The sequence below is a fragment of the Plodia interpunctella genome, chromosome 8, assembly GCF_027563975.2.
Source record: "Plodia interpunctella isolate USDA-ARS_2022_Savannah chromosome 8, ilPloInte3.2, whole genome shotgun sequence".
Classification (NCBI taxonomy): domain Eukaryota; kingdom Metazoa; phylum Arthropoda; class Insecta; order Lepidoptera; family Pyralidae; genus Plodia; species Plodia interpunctella.
This window is the reverse complement of record NC_071301.1, coordinates 11014569-11030211: the sequence shown is the minus strand read 5'-3', so window position 1 is coordinate 11030211 and position 15643 is coordinate 11014569. Positions and strand designations below refer to the sequence as shown.

The 15643-nt window shown below is 39.7% G+C and overlaps 2 protein-coding genes across 2 annotated transcripts; one reads left to right on the top strand and one right to left on the bottom strand.

Moving 5' to 3' along the window:
- Nucleotides 1-260: 260 nt before the first annotated feature.
- On the bottom strand, nt 261-1313 carry Pfdn2 (Prefoldin 2). The gene is made up of 2 exons (XM_053748296.1): nt 1062-1313; nt 261-982 (listed from the first exon to the last, which is right to left on the bottom strand). The coding sequence occupies exons 1-2, from the start codon at nt 1196-1198 to the stop codon at nt 694-696; spliced, it is 426 nt and encodes a 141-aa protein (XP_053604271.1). The 5' UTR covers nt 1199-1313; the 3' UTR covers nt 261-693.
- A 2739-nt stretch (nt 1314-4052) lies between these two features.
- Sec3 (Secretory 3) lies at nt 4053-15518 on the top strand. The gene is made up of 13 exons (XM_053748483.2): nt 4053-4305; nt 4398-4519; nt 6102-6261; nt 7012-7238; nt 7519-7839; nt 8981-9094; nt 10502-10582; nt 11428-11597; nt 11704-11899; nt 12179-12291; nt 13927-14098; nt 14750-15052; nt 15136-15518. Exons 2-13 carry the CDS (start codon nt 4418-4420, stop codon nt 15232-15234), a joined length of 2058 nt encoding a protein of 685 aa, XP_053604458.1. The 5' UTR covers nt 4053-4305; nt 4398-4417; the 3' UTR covers nt 15235-15518.
- The last annotated feature ends 125 nt before the right edge of the window (nt 15519-15643 follow it).

The following is a 15643-nucleotide window of genomic DNA, read 5'->3' as shown; positions in this document are numbered from 1 at the left end:
TTTATTAGTGGTACATAGTAGTTTAGGTTTTTATCAATGATAAAGGGTCTTATTTGTGTTAAAGAACATTATGTACCATTACCATACTTATTTTTGCTGACCTTTAAATTTTTGCTGTTTTTAATGCCTCAGGAACGAATAAGACTAATAGACATTATTCATCTTTTGTATATTATAAAAGGGCTTCCAAACTTTAGGATATACATCAATTTATTGTAAATATGACTGCAACAGCAGGGTGCTAATAAAAAGATGTTAAGTTACAGAAACATAGTTTTATTCAAATTTTGTAATTTTAGATGTTTGGGGTTTTAAACCTCACTTGAAACAAATTAATGATAAATTTAATAAAGTTTAGAATATGAAATTGTTTTCAGGAGTATGATGCACTAACCAGCACTGGTTACCAAACATTTTAACTGCTGAAGAGCATTCATTAAATATTCAATTGCTATGAACACTTTAAGAAAATGTGTGACAGTAGTTTCTATTTGCAAATAAAATTTAAATATTTTTCGAACTTACAACCAACTGCTGCAACATCATTATATCAGTAATCCCCACATGATTGTTTGTTTAATAATATTTTCAAAATACTTGTTGGGTCAGATGAGAAAGACTTACGATAAAAATTAAATCTAATCAATAAGTAAGCATTATTTTATAAGTAAAGCTAGTTGACATAGTGTGGGGTTACCCGCTAGCCACAAGCACATTTGTTTTGGCTTGTGGCTGCTCCTCCGCGGGGTCCGAGCGGTCGTTCCGCTGCACGCGGATGTCGTGGCACTCAATGTACTCATTGATCTCTTGCCCCTTCTTGGTCAGCTGCTCCTGTAGCGCCGCCAGCGCTTTGGGCAACTGTTCGCGATTGCTTTCTAGTTCTGGCAGTATTTCAGCAACCGTCCGCTCCACTAGGACACCGCCCACCATCCTGAAACACTTGCGGCTTCCCTCGACGCCTTTCAGAGTCTCTATAACAATTCTGTCGGAATAATCAATCATATTAATTTGCTAAAGGAAGTAATCAAAGCAACAATTAAATTTACATATAGAAAACTTACTTGTGTTCATTGAGATCCATCTCTAATTCGGATATTTTGTTCGCAAGCTGTCTTTGTTCAGTACGAAGGTTTTGGAATCCACTAAAAATTTCATCACCCGATTTCCCTTTTCCACCTTTTGGTGCTGGTTTCGCCATTGTATTGTAGTTATAATAATTTCTAAAATAATAACAATTATTTTCACAGGTGCTACAAGAGAAAAAATATTTATAGGTTATTTTCAATCTGTCAATCAATTCAAACACTGTCAAATAGTGTTGTCCCTCTATAATGCGTTCAATGATCGTGATTACGGAGATAAATGTCAATCTGGCTAGGTCCATAACTAGTTTTCGCTGTACTATGTACCAAAATCACACTGTTTATTACTCGAAGTCTGACTGGTTATTGGAATAGGTCATATTATGCAAAGCTCAGCGCAGATGGCGCTACTGGTACAACTATGGTACACAAACATTGCCAATGGAAGCAAAAAGCACCAATTTTCAATATTGTTGCAGATTTACGACCAAAATACCTTCTACGCAATCGTGGTGCGGGTTTAAAAGAAAAAGGAAGGATTTAGTGGATTATCCTGAAAATAATAACACTATTTTAGGTTATGTTCTGAAATTATGATGTTCTGCATTATTTGGTCAACTGTGGTCATAAACTGATATAAACTTGATTTTGACTGAAGATCTTACCTGTATGAAGTCCATACTTTAATAAGTCTTCAGTTGTGAAGTGTACCGAACTTTTTCCGACCGACTGGCTCGAAAATTTTACAGCGTGAGGCGCATCCCATAGTTTCCGAAGTTTTTTGTCTTATGAAAACGATTTTTCCCAATATTTCGGCACCCGAATACATTGTTGTATATTTTCACAAACGAATGCTTACATAATGAAAGGATTAATAAAGTATTCTAAAATAAACGTTTTAATCGATATAGCAAAAGGTGGCAAAGCTTTTGTGTACCTAACATACAGTGATGCACTCTGGCGAGATAAATGTGCAGTAATTTGTATTTTGTCTATAGCATAAGTTAAGTACTACCCAGAGTACTACTGAGTTCGACCATGTTTGACGCGATTTTGCAGAAAACGTTCCATCTGCTTCAATGTAATGTTTTTATATCTGTGAGTCTATTGCTTTCTCAAGAAGTCGGCAAGATATCCATCCACCGGTGATCCGTATCTTGTTGCTGGTGTCCAAAATCAAATCATTTATTCAGAAATTAGGCCTTCACAGGCACTTTTTCACGTCATATTATAAATTAAATGATGTTTACCAAAACTACAAACTACTAGCATTTTGGAACGACCACTACTGAGAAGAAATGCTGAAAGAAACTCATTCCAACAGTGTTGGTCCCTATTATACCAGAAGGGCTTACCATTTTTTATATATAAATTTATGTATAATTTTTTATCAGTAATATAACAATGTAAGTACACAATAAAGTACATGGTCAAAAGGTATATACAAGGTGTTTGGTCAATGGTATATAAAGCCGAAAATGGTAGGTAGGGTATCGTATCCACATTCTCAGAAAAATATTTCCATGTGGAAAAAACGTCACAATAGGGAGTTAATTAATATTTTAGATTACGGTAAAATTAATGCAGTGCCAACCCTGGAACAGCTGATTTCATTCATCTGTACAACTTATTGTTCATTGACCTCAGTACCAGGATTGGTGCAAATTATGATGATGAAAATTCAAAACATGCCTTTTATGCCTTCTTAGGCATTGAGTCTCTGAGAGGACAATATTAACTTTTTAATTATGAAATACATGCAAGATCGCTTTTACGGAACTGTCTCTATTGGAAACGTAAGTAAAAGCAATAATAAGAAATTTTATCTTATTGACAATTTTAAAATTACAAAGTAAACAATTTGGTACAATTTACGCAATGTCTCTTCTGCGAATCTTTAAAATATCGTGTGCGCCTGTGTGAATGTGAAAGAAATAGGATAGAAAGAGATGGATGGAATAAAATATTGCCTATTATTTTTAGTATCGATTCCATGGTTCTGTATGATTTATTATTACCTACTCATAAAAAAGTTTGATGTCAAATCTTTGTAGTTTGTTGTTTACGTTTTTCAATTAATAAAATAAATAATTATTTATGTTAATAATTTAAAAGAAAATCTTAAGTATCGCGATGTATGGTATGAGTACTTTATTTATTTAATTTTTTTACTATTACTTGTTCATACAGTGCTGCATTTTTAAGTAATTTCGAAAAACGGTTTTAGCAATGATGGTCTAACAACATACAGTACGAATAGTAGAAGAAAAAATAGGCAAGTGGACTCTCGGCTCTGACGCGGCTGGGGAAGAAACACACCTTGGTTCTTTTACATCTAGCGCGAGGAACTCTAAATAGGTACTAGGCGGATAGACATTTTGGAATCCTGGACTGCCGGAAGTAGTTAAAAAAAAACTTTTAATAAAAGATCAAGGTGACTAGTTCCCCCCGGCAGCACCCGTTCACGAGTTGACGCGTTAGTCAGCCATTGCGAAGCTCAACCACAATAGAGGGAAGCTTCCGACCCGATTCACGATGCCGCCACCGGTTTGACCATGGACTGGGTCGTTTGCTTTCTCACTTGATTTTTACATAACGTCAAAGCAATACTTCCTTCTTTTTGGAAGTAACTCCATAGCTTACTTCTTTTTCATTTTAATTAAAAATGAGACGCACTGATCAAAAATATAATAAAGCACCTAATTTGTGATTGTCTACAAGACTACGCCACAAGAAGAAAAACGAAAGAATAGAGAAACAAATCCAGGATGTTTTTAGAACGACATTTCGAAAGATTTTTTTTCTTAAAATATGATATCGATATTTTCGTAACGTTATCGATTAACATATCGACATTTTGGCGTCGATATTACCGATTTGCTGATATATCGTTGCAACCCTTGCAATAGGCAACTCGCATTCGCTCAATGGCACTCGCATGCAATAAAAAAACAAAAAACTTGGCAGCTGTTAATGTCAAAAGCATTTTTGGTATATTAAAAACTATGTAGGTAGGTAATTAAGTAGGTACTGTACGTAGCTGATAAATAAATAAATACCTAGCCACCTCCCACAAAATCTCAAATAAAATTTAACAACTTTCTAGTGAAACTGTAAAACATACGCTGCTCACCTTACCCACACTATCCACTCAACAACAGCAAAAATATTGAATATTGTGATACTCGCATATATTTGACAAGCCACAAAAGTTATCTGATAGGTAAGTAATGTACCTAATAAGTACTTACCTAAGTTTCCAAATCACTAGCAAGTTTATTCAATTAACATTTTTAACAAAATATTGTTTTTTAGATAATTTGTGAACGGAAACTATGAAAGAAGAGTCAGTGATGCTGGAGAGGTCGGGTGATGCCAAGGAATTGGCAGAGGCCAATTCTGAGAGATTCACACACAGCGGCAGCGTCTCCGACACGGTATGCACTTTTTTTAGGGTTCCGTAGTCAAGTGGCAAAATTGGAACTTTACAACCTTTTGTACACTACTAGCGGCCCGTCGCTCGGGTAAAAACAAGAAATTAAACTTCTAAACCTTCCTCAGGAATCACACTATCTATTTGTGAAAATTGCATGAAAATCTGTGCAGTAGTTTTTGAGTTTTCAAAAGAAAAATAACATTACTAAGGCAAAAAGGCTTTATGCATGTATGTTTGTTTGTAACACGATAACTTTTGTTGGTTCTATTTTGATGTAATTTAAAAGGTATGTAAGATCTGTCAATGGAATTGTTAAGTTTGTGGTGCATTGAAATCGGCTAAACCGTTTTTGAAATATTAACAATTTTGTAAAAAAATATTGAGTTCGCAAGGCGAGTTTGTATGTTTGAGGGTAATCTCTGAAGCTACCAAACCTATTTCAAAAATTTTTTCACTATTAGAAAGCTACATTATCCGAGACTGCTATAGGCATATATTTGTTTTGAAATAAATTAGTTTTCAGCAATATCAAGGAACAATTGTAAAGTAATCCGAAAAAAAGCGCTTCCGAAAATCTGAACGCGCGTGCGCCGGCCTACTGCTGATTATACATGCATATAATGTACTACAAAAATATAGGTTTTTTGTAGATCCATGAAAAGTCCGCGACACTATATATCTATCTTTTATAATTAAGTAACTAAAGGCATTTTATATGTAAAAAGATATGTAAATTAAAAGGTGAATTTTGACAATTATTACTATACAAGCATATTAATCCTTATGATTAAAAGTTATTTCATCATCAAGATAATTTCATGAAGATAACTTTTGTCCTTTACAGCACATAAATTGGATGAACAGATTCTGAAATATCATGGATTAAAAAAAATACGCACGCCAAATTATTTTATGTAGGTAGGTACCTATAATATATTGTTGGGATTCTATTGTTGAACACGGCACGCGCTGCCGCGTGAAGCCAAAAGACTGTAACTTCGAAAAAGGTGTTTTGAGATATTTCACATTATATCTTATATGTAAAAAAAATGTATTGGCGAGGTCTAGGTTCGCGGCGACCGACTAGTTAGTTTCACTTCAGTTACATTTAGCAATCCTATCAAGCTGTAAAGTCAGGCCCTGTATATACTTACACTGCACAGTTACCCTGTTATTCACAAAAAGTACTATCACACTTCATGATATTTGAAATTGATAGAAAGAAAAAACATATTATATTAACTTCGAGCTTCGAGTATGTTTTAACTTTTTTATGAAGAACAGGGATAATCTTTATATGTATATATTATCATGTATGAAAGTGATAAACACCTACTAACACACCCATCACAAAGTCTCTAAATATACTGAGTCAATGAAGATGAAATTTGGCAGGGTGATGGATTGTGACTAGGAGATGTCCAATTGTCCACTGTCCACTGAATTTTTGGAAATAATTTAATATAAATTATAGTATAATGTGTTTGTCATAATTTCTCGTCAAAATGGAGTTGCGATTGAATGTGATCTTTTATGAATAGATAGTCGGTTTAGGTTGGAGAGTGACAGCATAGTGTCGGCAGGAGGCGGGGTCGGACGCGGCGCTGGGCGCGCTGCTGGAGGAGGACGGCGCGGAGGCGGACGCGGAGCGGCGTGAGCGGCGGCTGGGCGCGCGTCTGGCGCAGCTGGACGCGCTCAACGTGGCCGGCATGCTGGCCGCCGCCGCTGAGGGCGGGGGCGCCGGTAATTTCTCACTGCTACTACTAGTTATTAGTTAAGAACTAAAAAAAATATATTGACATATAAAATGATATCAAACGGAGACCATAAAAGTCAAATGAGACAGTGTCAAAGGTGGAAAGAGACTTTTATTTCTACTTATTATTTATGTCTCGGTGTCATGTGGATGTCGTACGAGTGATTAAAGAAAACATTTCCTGAACTTGACCGACCGAGCGAAGCGAGCGAGGTCTAACATTCTACTTGGGGCAAATATACATTTTTTGTATGTATGCATGTATGTTTGTAACGCGGTAACTTGTGGTCCGGAAAAGAATAACATCATTTTAGGTCATGTTCTACATTATTTGGTCAACTGTGGTAACAAAGTAATAAACTTGATTTTGACTGAAAGCCTTACCTGTATGAAGTCCATATTTTCATAAGTCGTCAGGTGTGAAGTGTTCCGAGCATATTTTTGACCTTTTACTGGCTCGAAAATTTTGTAGCGTGTGGCAGTTGCCCTGGTCGGTGTATAGTTTTCGAAGTTTTTTATCTTTTGGAAATCGATGTTTCCCAATATTTCGGCAGCTGAATATGCAACACTGTTGTATATTTTCACAAACGAATGCTTACACAAGGAAAATATGAATAAAGTACTAAAAAAAAAACGTTTTCATTAACTTAGCAAAAGGCGGCAATGCTTTTGTTTACTAACCACACAGTGCTGCACTCCGGCGGGAGTCCCTATTATAAGGTGAGAACGGCCCCCAGGCGCGCGGCTGGCGGCGCGGCTGGAGGCGGGGCTGGCGGCGGGCGCGGCGCTGGGCGCGCGGCTGCGGCGCGGCGAAGCGCTGGCGCGCGGCGCGCCCGACGCGTGCTCCGCGCGCTCGGGCGCGGCGCGGGCTGACGCCAGCGCGCGCGCGCTGCTGCGCGAGCTCACCGAGATATACGACTGGCTCGACCCGCCGCCGCTGCAGGACCTCGACTCCATTTCCGAGGTACGTCTGCTTACCCACTGTACGAATCTTATTACAGTTATTGAAGTATCGAAATTGTTGGAAATAGTATCGTGAGAGGCTTTATTGTACGCTCTCATGTCAGTTATCTTTGTTGACATCTGAACATAAATTTCGCTTTCAAGAAGATCCGGCGAGAAAGTCAGTTATTACTCTTAAATCTTTTTTTACAAGAAAAAAATGGGTGATTTGTGCATGTCTTTTCAGTAGGTACATTGAGCTTTAAATGTATTATTAATTTTGATCTCATCATCGCGATAAGGTGTCGCTCGCCAGCGCGGAAGGGCGAGCGCGCGCGCTGCAGGCGGCGCACGCACTGCGCGTGGCGCTGCGCGGCGAGCGCTCGCAGCGCGCGCACCGGCGCCGGCTGGCGGCCGTGCGCGAGCGGCTGCGGCGGCTGGCGCGCGCGCGCGACCAGCTCGCCGCCGCGCTCGCGAGACACCTCAACAACACGCTCATCCACCTCGGCAACGAGGCCGCGCACGACGTCAAGGACCGCCACCACGAGGAGTTGCTGCCTTACGCGCCCTTCATGCGCTGGCTCAAGGAAATGGATGAGAAGGCCTTCGATGCTCTGGCAAAGGTATGTCGTTTTAAGATTTCCGTGGTTCGAAAGGTAATAAATTCAGTTATTACTTTTTGAGGCACGTTCAAGAGTAGCAGCTCTGGCAACTGAAACTGAATATATTTTCATAAAAATTAAATTATGCGATAAAGTCATAGTAACAGAGAAAGAATTCGAAAAAAAAAAACGGTACAAGCTAATCTTCGGAACTACTGGACGGTTTTCAATGAAAACTTTTTTGTTATAAAGCTATTAAGCCTGGGCATAATATAGAGTATAAATGATTTTAAAAACTGGAACACCTGATGGTGAACAATGATGGTACAGCTAAACTATAGGAAATATAGAAATGACGGCATTTTCTGTTGAGGTATAAAAATCGAAGATTGGGAACACCTGAGGAAGAGTCATAATGGTCCAGCTAAACTAGAGATTATAGGAAATATATATTTCGGTCGTATGAGCATCTTTTGTTTAGGTATCGTTACGCTTTGTCTGTACAGTTAAATTTCTCTAATAATTTTGAGACCTTACCAAAAAATGTTCGGCCTCGCGAACGAAGTGGCGGGCATCAGCTAGTTAAAGCCCGATGGTCTAGTTATGTTTATGAACATGAATTAAGGCCGTACCTACTCGCTCACTAGCGCCACCTTCACTTTATCATCAATTTATTTTATTGTTTTGCGAAAGCTAAAAATAATGTTAACGAATTATGCTACAGCAGGTTAATGATTAGACAGACAGTATTACAGTTAGTGTTACGAAAACGTAATACTGTCAAAAAAATATCGGTGCAGCGTGAATCATCCTTAAGCGCATTGTTAGTGGACATTGTTGACTAATTAGTGTAAGTGATTAGTGTGGTGTACGTGATAGAGTTCCAAAGAATTATTAGACGAATTCCGAATTACTAAACCCACTAGTTCCTAGTTCATAACAATAGTTTTCTGTGTATCTGTAAATCGCGCGTAGCGCGATCGCCGTGGTCATGAATCATATAAAACCAAATACAGTAATATTCAGGATCTATTCAATTTTATTTGAAAAAAAAAAAACGTATATTTCTTCTATATGTTAATACACTTGAATGAAAGGAAGGAGCTATTTGTTTTATTTACGGAATAAAAAGTTCCAAACATGTTCGTTCTTATCTCTGCAGGTGTACATCAGCACTTGGTCGCGCGTGTACGAGCGCGAGCTGCGAGCGACGAGCGAGAGCGCGCGCGCGGCGCTCGCGAGCGCGCCCGAGCGCGCCGACCCCGTGCTCGACGACGTGAGTACTTAGGGCGCACCGAAAACTTCAGGAATAGAAAAAAGTGTTATCAGAATGTAGTAAAATGTATTAGGTACTATTACTATTAGGTTTTTAGAGTAGTCTTTTGTTTAATACGTTTTCACGTTTGAATAATTCCAATCAGATGTAGACCATGTCAAAGTGTTGTACGCGTCGACTGCTTCTTCTGGGTCTCGGAACTACTGACCACGTAATAATTTTTTACTTCTAAGGAAAGTCGAGTACTCTTAGGGGTTCAGGTCAGGGCTCCAAAAAGAAATTGTCTTCCGAGCGGTATGAGAGCTCGCATTGTCATGGTAGAGGATTATCTTGGAGTTGTTTTAAAATCCCTGGCAAACAAACTGTTATATTATTATAGCAGTCAGCCGTAACGATTATTTGATCCTTTAGAATTATGGCAACGTGGGCCGGTTTTGAAACAAAAGAAGCTGCTATTTTCACTTCGCAACGCTGCGATAACGAACAACTTGTATGGGTTTGACCTCACCTTTAAAGACTCAAACAGCGTATTGTTGTTTTCTTCCGAGTTTGTACGCCTAGATCGAGAAATCGTCACCTAAGACGATGTTAGAAACGGCATTTTAGTTTCCTCCGTCGAACCGCTTGAGAGTAAACCGGCACCAATTGACTCGACCTGATTTTTTTTTCATTCAAATTATAAGGCCCCCAACGGGAAATTATTTTTTTCATACCCAATACTTGATGAAAAATTGTTTGAATGGCATACTAATACTTTAATGTTGCCTGAATACTAATGCTTAATGTTGTCTGAATCTGCTCGTATGTCACATGTCTATCTTCTGTTATCAGTTGTTATAGCAGTGGCATTTTCTTGTGTAAAATATAAATGGTCGTCTCAGTAGGCGCTTCACTTTTGTAGAAAGAAACAGCAAGACATTAATCTTAAGCAATTACGTCAAATGTTGTAAAAATTATAAGCTTGAAATATTTAGCGCTTAAGCTACGTGTTCTTCGAGCGCGTTCCCATTGCTCAGCCGCGCTCCGACGCGCAGTCATGTTGCCTTCCGTCGACATTAAACATTCATTCGTTAAAAAGAGGCAATTTAAAACCCCAGCCAAAAAAAAACATGAAAAAATAATTCGTCATTAATCATTTCAGCCGCCCCGCTCAGTCCGCTCACTACAAGTATATACGAGTATAACAATAATAGCTTTGTATTTTAACAATAAGGTCATCTCTATCATGTCTTTCTTAATTTGATTAAAATTTGGTTGATTTGACCAATAAATAACATGTGAAGTAGTAGTTTCAGCATTTTTTTTAACCAATATGTTTACTTTAAATTGTTAACGTTCTGCTCCAAGGTAAATTAAATGTTATAAATGTCTCAATCAGGATTAATTCATATCTTAAATATTTTGTAGGTTTTAACATTCGTCGAGAATCTCTGCAATGCTGAACAAGATTTTTGTGTGCAATTCTTTCACCTTGACATAGATGTCAAAGTAAGTATTTTTTTATGTTTCCGTGTTGCAGCAATTTTTAAACATATTTGATTGATACATTTACGGTGGTGTTTTAATCGACTTCAAAACCTACAAGACGTGTGAGGTAAAATGCTGTGTTGAGAAAAAACTATGTCTATTCCAAATTTCTCTAAAATTGGCCGAGCAATTCAGTCATGAAGTGTGACAGGCAGAAAGAGTTTAATTTTAGCATGCATGGAAAAAGTTATTAAGATGTATTCGAATAGCAAGTGAACTAGTGGGCTAATTAAGTCGGGATGAAATGTAAATGTACGAATGTTGAAATGGATGTCTCGAGGATTACGATGCGGAATGAGTGGGAAAAATGTTAAGAAGTTATAAAAAATATAAAGTTATAAGAAATAAAATAATAAATCAAAGCGAAGTGATAATATTGTGATTCAAAGGTCTAATCATTTAGTGAAATATGCTTTGTAATTTCATATAGTATAATAATCTATGACCAGGCTGAGAAGATCGCGACAAGAAACTCAGCCATTAGCTCTCTTTTGATATTTGGTACAACATTTAGTTTCACATGTCCACAATATAAGTAATTGCCACAATTTGTTTATCTATTTATTAGCGTATCTAACATGTGTATGTATTATATCTACTCGGATTTATTATGTGCAAATTACATACTTTCGTATTTAATGTTTAACATTGCACATTGTGTGTTATTGCTGTTCTGAAATGGTATTAATTGATGTATTTGGTTAAACCATGTATAGTCCGCGCCCCCAGACAAGCCCTGTCTGCAGAACAGACGTATCGCAATATTCGCAGACTAAACGAGGACTCGTATGTCGTTGTTCCGTCAGGGCGACAGCAGCGACGGCGAGCAGAGCGACGCGGAGTCGCGGACGCGGGCGGGCGGCGGGGCAGCGGCGGGCGGGGGGGGCGAGGCGAGGCGGTTCATGCAGGAACTGTTCCCGAAGCTCGAAGCAGAGCTGGTCGCGCTGGTCGCACACATTGAGAAACTCGACGCTTTGTGAGTTCTGATGTTTTAAGATTAAAATGGCACAGTAAAATATTCTTAGTTACACTATTTAATATCAATAAGTTTGTTATCCGCTATTTACATCGGTCGTTCTCAGCGGCGCGATGCGCGCACTCGCGTGCGTGGGCCGGCGGGTGCTGGGCGCGGGCGAGGCAGCGGCGGGCGGGTGGGGCGGCGCGGGCGAGGCGCGGTGGGCGCGCGGCGCGCTGGCGGCGGTGGCGGTGGTGGCCAAGCGCGGCGCCGACCGCTGCATCGCCGAGAGGATCGCCGCCTTCCCCGACGCCGTGCGACAGGTGTCATACGTCAACTAGCTTTTGCCCGCGTCAATTTCTCTGCGAAAGCGGAACAGACAATGATTTTCATGTAAACTTTCACCATTATAGTCAATTGGGGGTTGATTTTTGAAATAAAGTAGCCTATGTTGAACGGGGATCTTTAAATTCATGCATACAAAATTTCTTCAAAATCGGGAACAGACAGGCATTTCATTGCACTATATTTTCAAAATGTCATCGAACTGTAAAGTACTGAAACTGTAAAGTGATGTATTCACAAGTGATTGTGATATAAAGGCGGCGAAGCGTCCGAAGTGCGGCTTGCTGGGCTTCCTGGCGGAGTTCGAGGAGCTGCGCGCGGCCGCTGAAGTCATCTTCGCGAGGTCGCGCCGCGCCGACCTCGACCGCTGGTGAGCCCGCTTACATCTACTACTTGATCGTAAGATACTTTTGTAAAAATTGCAACTTCTTCGTAAAAGGGAATCCCATCAAAAACATAAATGTGAAATGAGAGCAAAGTTCAATGATCTTGATCAGTCCTGAAATAATCTGTACATACTAGTTGTTCGCCACGAACTTAGACCTCGCGAACACAATAAATATTTATGAGTTTTTACAAAATTGTGAATGTTTCAATAACTCTGATTATTCATAAGAATTTAGATTAAATTAGAAATTGTCTGTATGTATGATCTCGTTTATCTCCGAAAGGAATGAACCGATTTACTTAAAACTTTCACCAATTGCTTCATTTTAACTCAGAAAAAATGACAGTTTGTTTCATCAAAATCTGTTCAATAATAAAAAGTTGTCATCATTTGAACTAACTCAAGGCATGAGTTTTCCTGCAAATATATAGCAATCTAAGTCATTATACGACAGCATCCCAACTAATATTATAAATGCGAAAGTAAGTTTGTTACATCTTCACGCGTTATCTACTTAACCAATCTTCTTGTCGCATATTATAATTAAGAGTATGTATATTGTATGGACATTGGGTACCGGAAAAACCTATTGTTTCCGTGGGATTTGGGAAATACCAGTATTCTATTTTTGGTGGCGCTAATAAAAAAAACTAGATGGCGCTGTGTGTATTTTAAATGCGCTATGGATATTTTATTTCAACTATCGCAATTCCATTTTAATACGAAGAAAAACTGTTCCCGGTCAAGCCGTGGGTAAACAGCTAGTATTTTATAACAACTTAAAATGTCCTTCCTTCTTACAACTTAGGATAAGCCAAGATCTGACTTGGCTTGTTTTCTATGAATTTACGAAAGCATCGAGAGATGAGTGCATTCCAAGAGTATCTGAATATAGACGAATATCGTAAATTTATTTGAACACTGCTTTCATTTTAAATTTATGTTTTTGCTGAGATATTACTTTTTGTACAGATGTTGTGAGTAGGAGTAGGTTCTTCGACGAGTTTCGATTATTTTCCTTTGTATTTTCGCAATTACCTAACTGGATGCCATATTTCACCCTCCTAGGTTTAACTATATATAACAGGCCAGAACACCAGCTGTCATCAATTTTGATTGCTATTGCTTATCGAAAAATGTATACGAAAATGATAAAAATTGACTAGTTTCGGATTTTTCTTTTGTAGGTAAGTACTTACGCAATTATCTAACTGGATGCCAAATTTCACCACAAGGAACAAGGTATCCGAGTAGAAGCCTTTGTCATTAAATATACCCTGGTCCAATTTATTTTTCATTTTGTAGTTTTGGTACCAGCTGAAAATCAGCGTAAGGATCGTGTCGAAATTTGTGTCGTCGTGTAAATAAAACGCTTGGCGTTAATTGCACCACGAATATCGCGTGACATTATCGTAGGTGTTTTTGTTGTTTTTTTTTTAATTGAATGCAAACGTGCGAATGCGATAATTGTCTGAAGATTATCGCCTAAAAAAATAGTATACGATTTCTCTCCCAAAACGTGCGATAAACTAGTTTTAGGTTATGCGGTTTTAGAAGTAATTTTTTTAGACGTTTTCGTAACAATATTGTTTCGCAACGAGTATGTTTCCCATGCAGGTATGTGTCCCTGGCGGAGGCGATGATCGCGGCGGTGTGGGCGGCGGAGCACCCGCGCACGCCGCGCGCGGTGCTGCGGATGGAGAACTACCACCGGCTGCAGTCCATACTCGCGGCCAGCCGAGTGCCCGCGCTCGACGACCACCGCGCCACCGCCCGCGCCCGCTACAAGGTGACTCCCACACCAGCCCGACTCCGGCTGGTCGCTAGTTCATGTCCGTATGATGGCCATAGGCCGTAGGACTTCCACAAGATACTAGACTAGTTTAGGTATCAACCCACCATTATCCTTCTTCGGTGAAGTTGTTTTGTAAACTTTTTAGTGGTTATGGTGAGACAATAAAGATTTATTATGGGCGGGCTGCTACTGGATGCTCCTTCTATTGGCAACTGGTAATAAGTATTGTTGGAACGGAGAGGCCATGGCTTGGCCTCTTCGCGGCGCCAAAACAAAAGCGAAATGTACGCGTCATCAAAGAAACTAGGAGGACTCGGATTCCTAGCTAGACTTAAAGCGACCGCGCCACTGAATGAGCAGCGGCTGTTATGCCGCGTTCTTCAGTTTTCTCGCCAGATCTAGAAACAAGGATCTGTTCGATGATAAATCCAAAATCCGTCAAATAGAAATGTTTTTTTGAAGTCGTATTTCGTAAGCTATATTTATGTCGAGATATGTGTGGTGTCTTAGTCACAGATTTGTTTTATATTTTTATGTGTGCATGTCATAGCGTGCATTGCGTATTTATTTTTCAAAAATATAATATTTTATCGTTAATTACATATATAACTGATCTATGAATATGATGAGGAAGGATGAATGCAGGAGGCGCTGCGCAGCTACGTGACGACGTTCGAGCGGCCGCTGGAGCGCGTGGCGAGCTTCTTCGAGCGCGTGGCGGAGGTCGTGGCGACGGGCGCGCGCGAGGACGAGGTCGCGTACCGCAGCGAGTGCAGCAAGCACGCGCTGCGGCGGCTGCTGGCCGGCTATCCCGCGGCCGCCGTGCGCCGCGCGCTGCACCGCCTCTACCGCACGGCCGACAAGCAGCTCAGCGCCGAGGGCGGGCTGCTGCAGGTCGTGTGGCGCGCCTTGCAGGAGGACTTCCTGCAGCAGCACACCTATCTGCAGGTCGGCCCGCTGACGTCTACGCGTATGAGACTACACTTTACACCTATATTTCTGTATTTTAATAATATGCATGTCGTTTCCAGTCTCGCATCGCCGCGTGCTACCCCGGCTCGGGGCTGGAGCTGCCGCTGACCATCCAGGACATCCTCGATGCCTTCTCCGACATCGCCCGGGAACATTGACCTCGCCGATTGCCGACACCAACAACGCCGCTTCAGTTTCAGATGGATGTAAAACCGAATCACTTACAAAAAAGTCACTCTTACACATGTGTCTCAAATCTTAGGTTGAAATATGTCACTATAGAGTCTACTTTAGCTTTCACTTTTAAGAATAACAGAGTGGTGAGACAGTCATCATAATCATTAATATAATCCATGCATAGGCTAGATATAAAGTGCTACTATATACAGTTTATGTACATAGAAATTGTATTTATACAAATAAATTATTTTTACTATAAGAATGTTTATTTTTCGGCAGTTAGCAGCATGCTCAACTTAAGATTTTTGTATTTGCGGAAATTCCATTTTGAACGTCATTCCTACTAGTTTTTGAAATAACAGCGAAAAAATATACTTACCTGAGATT